The 9,073-nt window shown below is 40.8% G+C and overlaps 2 protein-coding genes across 3 annotated transcripts; one reads left to right on the forward strand and one right to left on the reverse strand.

Annotated features, from left to right (window-relative positions):
* The first annotated feature begins 350 nt into the window (after window positions 1-350).
* On the forward strand, window positions 351-3,374 carry LOC104433109 (reticulon-like protein B12). Of its 2 annotated transcripts, none has more exons than XM_010045760.3 (4): window positions 351-785; window positions 1,110-1,290; window positions 2,386-2,597; window positions 2,832-3,374. In XM_010045760.3, exons 1-4 carry the CDS (start codon window positions 719-721, stop codon window positions 2,924-2,926), a joined length of 555 nt encoding a protein of 184 aa, XP_010044062.2. In that variant the 5' UTR covers window positions 351-718; the 3' UTR covers window positions 2,927-3,374. The 2 variants fall into 2 exon arrangements, with proteins under 2 accessions (XP_010044062.2, XP_010044061.2); XM_010045759.3 differs by having other exon boundaries at window positions 355-785; window positions 2,757-3,374.
* Window positions 3,375-4,287: 913 nt separating this feature from the next.
* Window positions 4,288-8,020, reverse strand: LOC104435456 (E3 ubiquitin-protein ligase HAKAI homolog). The gene is made up of 3 exons (XM_039310961.1): window positions 7,522-8,020; window positions 7,217-7,275; window positions 4,288-5,676 (listed from the first exon to the last, which is right to left on the reverse strand). The coding sequence occupies exons 1-3, from the start codon at window positions 7,774-7,776 to the stop codon at window positions 4,695-4,697; spliced, it is 1,296 nt and encodes a 431-aa protein (XP_039166895.1). The 5' UTR covers window positions 7,777-8,020; the 3' UTR covers window positions 4,288-4,694.
* Window positions 8,021-9,073: the final 1,053 nt, after the last annotated feature.

The raw sequence follows: 9,073 nt of genomic DNA on the forward strand, positions 1-9,073 counted from the left end.
CTGACCATTGCACGATCCCACTTGTCTTATCCTCAGTAATTTTGTTAGGAATTTCTATTTTTTGGTGGAAATTTTGTTAAGAGTTTGTAGTTTGAAAAAACTCACTAGTGATTTGCACGCGAAATAACTTAATTAAATGATGAATCATATGGTGTGAATCCAATAACAGCTCTGTAAATTGTCTTTTACGGATGGGTGGATTTAGAAATGATATCTTTGACATTTATTTTTTATGGGTAGAAGGGAAAAAGAAAAGAAAAGTTGGATGTGAATGTAGATGATCGTGATCGCCCCAATGAGTGCACCGCTTCTCCTTAGTTTGGTCAGGAAGAAATGGAAGAGAAAGAGAGAGAGAGAGAGAGAGAGATGGATTGAAGCTTGAGAGAGGTGATGAGTGATGATGACCGAGGATGCTCTTTTTTGCTTTTAGGCTGGAAATGGGAGACCACCAACGTATCACAACTTTGAACATTCATCCGTCCCCTGTTTTCTGTTCTTTTTAGATTTTCGAGTAATACTTTAATCCTATATCGACCAAAGTCACTGGTTTCTTATAGAAAACATAAAAAGTAAGAAACTTCATAGAGAGAGAGAGAGAGAGAGAGAGAGAGTCAGGACATGGGATTGCGGCTGCTGCCCTGAACTGGTCTCCGACCTACACGCTCAGATGTTCTAGGACAACGGATGTCCAAGAATTCGACCCGATCTTTCTTCGGAAATGGGTTCATCCGATCGGTTGTTTAACAGGCAGAGAACTGTCCACGAAGTGCTTGGTGGAGGTCTTGGTAAGATTTACTACTTTTTTCCTCGTTTCCAATCCGTCTCTGCTTTCTTTCCGATCATCGGCCTTTCGATCTTGCCCAATTGCTGATAGTTTCCTCTTCCTCTTTTCATTAGTAATTAGCGCGCTTGACTTTGAATGCAGTGTTGTATCGTTGATGGGTCTTCTTGATTTTGTCAACCATCGATCTTTCTTTGCAATTGATGCTTATCCCATGAATGTGCTGTGGCTATCGGGGATTATGCCTCCGATCCATGAGTTTTCGCGTTATGTGGTTTTGAGAAATTAATGGTGGATTTCCCTTTTTTGTTTGGTCTGAGTTGCACAGTTGCGGATGTTATATTATGGAGGAGGAGCAAATTGACATGGGGGATACTGGTAGTGACTCTAGCTGCTTGGGTTGTGTTTGAAATATCTGGATATACTCTATTATCGCTATCCTCCTGTGTTCTGCTCCTACTCACCACTATTCTCTTTCTTTGGGCCAAATCGGCAGCCATACTTAATAGGTAAGTCTTCTGTAAATTGCCTTGGTCAACTGCACTAAGAGGAAATGAACATCATTTTTATTGTGGTCTGATACTTCGGTGCTTATCAAACTGCATCCGACAGAAACATGGTTTTCCTTCTGGTGTTTTCATAATGGATTAGTTATGTGATCACTCGGATGTGAATCTCTTGTTGTCTTTGTCCGCAATATACAGTTAGAACCTTGAATGATGTTGATTAAGAAGATTCTGGTGGTGCATTGATTCTGTTTGAGAGTCTGCAAAATTAGGATCGTGCCATTCACTGTTTCCTCTTTGTGATCCACTACCACAATAATAGTCTTTGATCTGAGTATATTGCTGTCTAAGCCCCATAAATCTGGACCACATTTACTACCAACTACTAATCATTTAAAAGAAAAACGAAAAAAGAAAGAGAAAAGCGGATGCTCAATGGTGTAAGGGTTGGACAGCACGATGGACTGATCAATTGAAAATTGGGAGATTTCTAAAGAACCAAATACCTTGGTACTCTCTCTTCTACTTCTAAGTTCTACAGTTTAAATTATAGTTAGTGATTGGAGAAGTGTTAAACCTGCAAATCTGTATTAAAGTCCTCCAGGAAGAAGGTGCTTACTGGTTGAAAATGAATCAACTTGATTACTGGTTAGTTTGATTTTCATGCTTTAAAATTTATTAATTCAGGATCCTGATGACATTTAGTGAGCTCAGCAGCATGTTTGAGCTACAAAAAATATCTTGAATAAGGAATGGCATTGGGCATGTAATTTAATTGTTACCAGCTGGCATGGACTATTCTGTGTCTAGAACATTTGATGTGCTGAGGTTGCATCTAAGATAAGAGTTTCCTAATGTTATTGTTTGCTATCGATTCAATGAGTCAGAGAAGATTTGTTTCGCAGGTGTTATTTAAGATACTTAAATCTTGTTGGTGACATCTACCATATGAATGAAATTGCTGGCTAGTAGTATCTCCTTCTTGATGACATATGAGCATAAACCACTGATGACCTTTACATAAGTACGCCACTGATGACGTCAAAATCTTTTTCGATTATACTCAGTTTTATTTATGTTTATATTTTTCTTTTGCAGACCTTCTCCACCCCTACCTGAGATGCACATATCAGAAGATATGATGAATGATGTGGCAGCTTTTGCTCGAACTCATATAAATGCTGTGCTCTTGGCTTTCCAAAATATTGCCTTGGGTAAAGATACATGGATGTATTTTAAAGTCGCTATATCCTTGTTGCTGATTTCTGTAGTTGGCAGCCTGACTGATTTCCTCACACTAGGATACACGAGTAAGTTTCATCTCCATTGTCTTTTTCCATGATCAGTAGTTGAAAATGAATTTCAAAATGCATATTGCTATAGTTTGTATTAACCAACTCATTCCTGTCATATGATGATATCTAAGAATCAAGAAGAAATATATAAATCTCATACCTACCAAATGGCAGGCCTTGTTGTCATCCTCACAGTTCCAGCTCTCTATGAGAAGTATGAAGAACATTTTGATAAGTACGTCATGGCAGGTTATGGCAGTGCTGTGCAGTTCTATTCCAAATTATCTGAGGGTTATAGAAGCAAAGTTCAGCAATGGATTGCGGAGCAGAAAAAACTGAGTTGATGTCCTACATCTATCACCTTTATTCATTTTTTTTTGTGTCTTCTCTGTAACCACTGTATCTTCCTTTTCCATCTCTGTCTCCCATTCCATTCCATTTTTCCAAGCTGCGGGGGTGGACAGGTTTATTAGTGAGCTTTGAGTGCTTTTTTTTTCCTCTTCCTTATATGCCTATATTATTTTTTTGTCAATCTATATTATTTTTTTGTCAATATAGTGTTTTGCTTATCATGTTTTAGTCTGAATTTGGAGCTTCAGGGTTATGAGTCTGTCCTCCAACTGTAGGTTTCACCTGGGGCAAAAATGCTGTGTGGGTATTTGGAGAGAATCCTCCTTGTTCACGGAACAATTGAAAAAGGAAACTTGTATGTACTTACGATATGTACAAATGTTAATTTCTTTTGGGGCTAGGCTTGAATTATGATATACATTCGTCCACTCTTACTCTTAATGCATGTACTTACAGTATTGATTTCGGAATTTGTATTTTTTGTGGTAACTGTGTTGAGTATTGTCCAACAAATTGTTTATCAATGACTGAAGAATATGAACTTTCTACTTATGATCGTCACGAATTGAATTATAATCAAATCGCATTGGGTTGTTTACCAATGTCAGTAATTAACAATTATACAATTCGAACAATTTCGAATTCGCCAATTTGTACAAATTTAAATTTCTTTTGGGGCAAGGCTTGAAGTATGATATACATTCGTGCCTCTCTTACTCTTAATGCATCATCTGATTGACCAAATTGCTTTCGCCGTTGATCAACTGGTGTGTGAACGTTGGATGGTGTGAGAGCAAGTAAATATCCTTGGAATTGATTATCTGTCATGGTTAATGTAGGCAAACTGCCGTAGACATGGTGAACTAGAAGCGATCTACAGTTAATTTCTGTTATAATTTCCTCCCTTACCCTTAGTTGGAATTACTTGAGAAATTGTAATACCACCAGAAGCGAACGAACGGTCATGTTGAACAATCACAGGAGAGCAGGATCAAAGAAGCATTTTGGAAGATGGCTTCAAGTTTCAAGCAAACGAAAACATCCTAGCACAAATTGTCAAAGGTCGTGGTCGTTCCAGTAGCATGAATTATTCCTATCCAGGATCCCATGACATTCTAGTTGACACCTTGGGATCCAGGACATTACATAACATGATTGGCTTGTTCTAACTGTGCAAGTCGATACAATGTTAGTGCTCATTTACCTGAATGGCTATAATACAAGCACGCTATATAGCTCAGTTTATATAGCAGCACCGCCATTCCCCAATATGAAACCTAGAGACAATCAAATCTTAAAGATTGTGTTTAAGAAAACGACATGGTACGATGGGATTCCATGGTATCAGCGATGGTTGAAAATAAACAGTCAGCGTGGTAATAATAGAAGGGCGAAAGTATTAAATGGGCAACCCTCTTTGGCATTTGAGGGTGGCTTCCAAGCAGAATAAAGAACAACGCCAAGAATACAGTGGCTGGGGATCAGTACCGTCAAACCGCATTACAGATCAGGCTTCATAAATCAGTTCGGTGCTATTAAAAAGAGGGATACATAAGAGTATGGAAAATTGGCTTCTCTACTCGTGATTGCTCCCAAAGCCATCCCTGTTCTCATGCTGCCACCCATAATTCTGTCCCTCATGCCCCATGTCACCTGGATAGAACTTGCCCCGCTGGATCTGTGACATATGAGATGGAGGTCCCGGCGGCGGTGGCGGTGGAAGTGGCAAGGGTTGTGGTGCCAATATTCCCTTGCCGTCTCTTACATCACACTACTACCCCCTCGAGCTGTTTCCATACCCTTGCTTGCTAAAGGAGGTGGCGGAGGAGGATTCAAAGGCAATGTTCCCGCATTTCGCATGTAATCTCCCTGGTATAATGGGACTCTTCCTTGGACATCTGCGGGATTTGCATAAGCATCTCCAGCTCCTTGTCCTCCTGTCGGAGGTTCAAATGGTGCAGCCATCCCAGTGTTCCATGGCTGAGGATAGCCAGCCATGAAATTCACACCACCAGGTGGACCTGGTGGGAATCCCAGCAATGAACCTGGCTCTGGACCACCTTCAGGAGCTGAATCCTGCCGCACTGTATCATAGGGTGTGGGGAAAAATGGCTGAGCTCCCTCAATGGGGTAAGGAGGGAAACCGAAAGGAGGTGGAGGTGTGAGCATTTGATTTGACTGTAATGGCACAACAAAGTTTGGTTGTTGCATAGAATGCAGAGGGTATTCTTGAAAGGGAGAATCTGATAAAACTCCAGGCTGTTTCTCTGGGAAATGGCTAGATTCTTGTTGTGGTCCACCCTGCACATCCATATGGAAGCGCCTATCAAACCCTGGAAGACGGTTGTCTGCTTGCGAGTCTGAAGGATTGTTTTGGGCCTGCCCTAAGAAAGCTGGTGGCTTCTGGTGCATAATTGGTCTTGGAGGAGGCTGTTCTCTTCCATGCTGATGGCGAGCCTTGTCGTCACGATCATGAAGCTGTGATGAACCAGGAGAAATAACAGGCCTTGGTGGAGCTCGTGCGGTAGATTCAGAAGCAGTAGATTGTTTGATACTGCGTGCATCTGATTCATTTCCATCTTCCTTTTCTGCATTTGGCTGAAGAAGATCAACATGGGTCTCATGTATATGAGATTCAAATTCACTTTTCTTTAGAAAAGACTTGAGACAGTGGGGTGCTGCACATATAAAGAGTCCCTCCATCATCTTTATGGTTTGAATTTTCTGTATACGTTCATCACACCTGTGTCACACAAAGAATTAACTATTTATTCAGCTCACTCGTCAATAAGATCTCATAAAGTTGTCAATGCTAGAAATGATCACTATAAGAGGGTAATTACTGTTCGTTGCCATGAAGACTATAACTTCTGCAGCTGCCATGTCTTCTTAATTAAGAAAAAGGTGAAAAATACCACCACCAATGGTTTGCTAATGGCAACAAAGAAGCATCAGTCTACCCTTACACAAAAGCAATCTGCTTCAATAATTTTCCCTTTGGCACATACTCAACCTGCTCCTGTTCTGTTATATTGACCTATAGCTTGCAAATGGTAGCAAAGAAGCAATAAATCTACCCTTGGACAAAGCAATTTGCTTCTTGTAAACATTAATCTTCCCGTTGCAAGCATTTAGCTTACTACATTAATCTTCCCATTGCAAGCATTTAGCTTACTACATTAGTCCTCCCATTGCAAGTATTTAACTTCCTTTCATTCTGTTATGTTTTGCTAATAGATCGTTGCAGAGAGAGAAACCCTCAGGCAGCCTGGCCCAAAAGCCACAATCTAATTTACCAATAATATCTGACCTAATTTTCTATCTCAACAAAGAAAACAATTGACTAACGCATTGAACCAACTACAGCACCCAACTTAAATTGCATGCAGCATCGGTATCACCTGATGTAACATTGTTCTCATGTAGAAGGCAGACAGGGTATGGGTACATAAATCCAAAAGGGCGAACAAAAGTTCAATTCGGAGAATGTTCCATTCATGAATAAACTCTCCAGTTCACTCCACTTCAGCTGCTTGACTAGAAAATAGGATCCACTAAGAGACTAACATTTAGAATAGGTCAAACACCATCCAGACTGACTTAAATCAATATAAAAATCTGCCAAGCAGAAGAAAAATTGTAAGTTGTCACAGCTGTTAAATAACTATTTGGGTATTCTGATATGAACAGATCAACAGAGGAATGGTACACTTTACTGTAGAGATCCTGACTAGTAAAGAATTTTGAGTTAGCCTCAGCCAGTAAAGGTTGTCATTGCATGGTCAAAACACAGAAATTTCGCATATCAAAAACTCAGTTTGCGATGGCAAATTCTCATACCTAGTCCATTCTCTTTCTCTATCTTATGCCTTTACTTGTCAGTCACAAGAATGTAACATCTACCATAGTCAACGTCACATACAGACCATTTGCTAATGCGATTCAGATCAAAATTCCAGTCTTTCCGAGATGATTGAGAAACATTACAGCATCAAACATAGAGATCAGTTGGAGAACCAAAGAATTTGGCAGGTGCAGATAAATTCCAGGGTGGTATTATGAGATGAGGAAGATATGGCAGAAGCGATAGGAAATGACAATTCTTAAAGCAGGCCTTGTTTCACAATGGAGGCTGCTCTATCAAGCTGGAGCTTGCACTTGTCTTCATTTTCAGAACCCTGGATCCACTAAAATTACACCGACCATACAGTGCAAAGTGTACCCAACATCGCTTAAGGAGATGCATTTTGTAGTCACAAGGGCCATAGGAAAGATGTACTTACAGATAACAGATTGAATCACTCCTGGCACAGTCAAGACAAAAGGCATGCTCACAAGGGCTCTGCCAACAAAACAACAATGCGAAAACCCGTTAGCAAGGCGGCCGCAGTCCTCGAAATCCACTCACACTACAGGTCGAAAAAAATTCTCCGAGCGTATTGAGGAACAGCAATTGAACAGGCATCCTGAAATAACTAATCATTGTCCCAAATTTCCCACATTGACACTCCTCAGAGCCAGCTAATCTAATCATTCCCAATCGGTCAACCCCAACTCCGTTCGAATCAAGCGACGAGGAATGCATTACCAGGCGCCCGTAGATGGCGATCGGGAAGTCGCAGCGGACGCAGAAGTGGACGCGCTCCCCGAGCTGGCGGCGGGACTTGCGGCCGACGGGCTTCACGACGGAGGCGGCGGCGGCGGACCCGAGGCCCTTCGCCACCGGGAGGTCGGCGAGGACGAGGTGGTCGGGGCAGGCGACCGTCACGGTCTCCGCGGGCGACGGCTTCAGCCCCCCGCCGCCGTCGGCGATCGGGTCCCTCTTCAATCGGATCTGAAGCATCTTCCCGCCGGGGATCGTCGCGAATCTCCTCCCTCCTCGACCTCGGATTTCCCGGCGATTTCGAGAATTTTTGGAGGAACTTCTGTTCGAATTCTTGGCAAAACCCTAGAAATCGAAAGGTTTTGGGGGCGAACAACGGTGTCACCACCGGCGACGGCGGGGGCGGATTTTTTCGGAATTGGATAGAGAGAGAAGGCCGGACGGTCTCTAGAACCAAAACAATAAAACCCAAAAAAAAAAAAAAAAAATCACATTTTCGCAATTTCAATTAAGGCATTTTTATACTTAATTACGACGAAGCGGCCTCACTTCATCTGGCTTGACCTGACCTGACCTGACTTTGTGTATGATTAATATCTCGAGGAAGGAGGATGGGGTTAACTTGCCATAAGTGGATCGGACCGTGGATTAAGGAGACGTGTTAGGTTCGATTAGGAAAATTGATTTATCCATTTGTTTATATGCATATTGTATTTCTTTTTCTTCAATAGAAAAAAAAATCCTTATTTCATTTTAAGTAAATAATAGAGAGGGACAACCCAAATGAGTTTCGGAATAAAGAATATCCAAAAGAGATTGTGTGAGGCTAGAGGTTTAATTCCAGATAGAGAGTGGCGTAATTAGACTTTAGCAATTCAATCTATAGTTTTATTTAGTTCTATCGGTCCATGAGTCAAGCTTCAAAAAGGTAAAGGTTGAGCAGCTCCGCCTTTTGGAACAATTTCGTTGACAATAATGTGGATTTTGTTGAAAAGACTGTTTTTATTTATTAATATGAAATACTTTAATTTTGAAAGTACTTATTATGTATAATGTGAGAAGATCAGGACATGGAAATTGTAAACTTGTTTTTATTATATGCTTGGCAAGTGTCTACTGGACACTTGTTATTGTGTAATATATAATGAGCATAAATGATAACATTAGTCACATTTTCGAGAATATAATGTGAAGAAAGATGCAAAATATGAAGAGAAAAATTCAAATATGACACGAGATGAGATACTTAATTTTATAAGTTGATATGACAAGCCACAATACACATATGTACCTTTTTAACTAATATATTCATGAAACTATTTATTTCATTTTCTTGCTGCTTAAAAACAAGTTCTCTCTCGTATGAGAGCTCTCTCTACCTACTATGGTAGCCAACCCTAAACCCTAAAAATCCCTACGGCTGAAAATCCCTAAATCAAATAACCATGCGTGCTTTTGCTGATCAGATTCATCTCGTCTTCTCCTGGGTTCGCTGGAGTTTGTCTCCTCGTTAGATCTTGGAAAGGAATCGCCCAGA

This window comes from Eucalyptus grandis, chromosome 1 (assembly GCF_016545825.1).
Source record: "Eucalyptus grandis isolate ANBG69807.140 chromosome 1, ASM1654582v1, whole genome shotgun sequence".
NCBI classification, from domain to species: domain Eukaryota; kingdom Viridiplantae; phylum Streptophyta; class Magnoliopsida; order Myrtales; family Myrtaceae; genus Eucalyptus; species Eucalyptus grandis.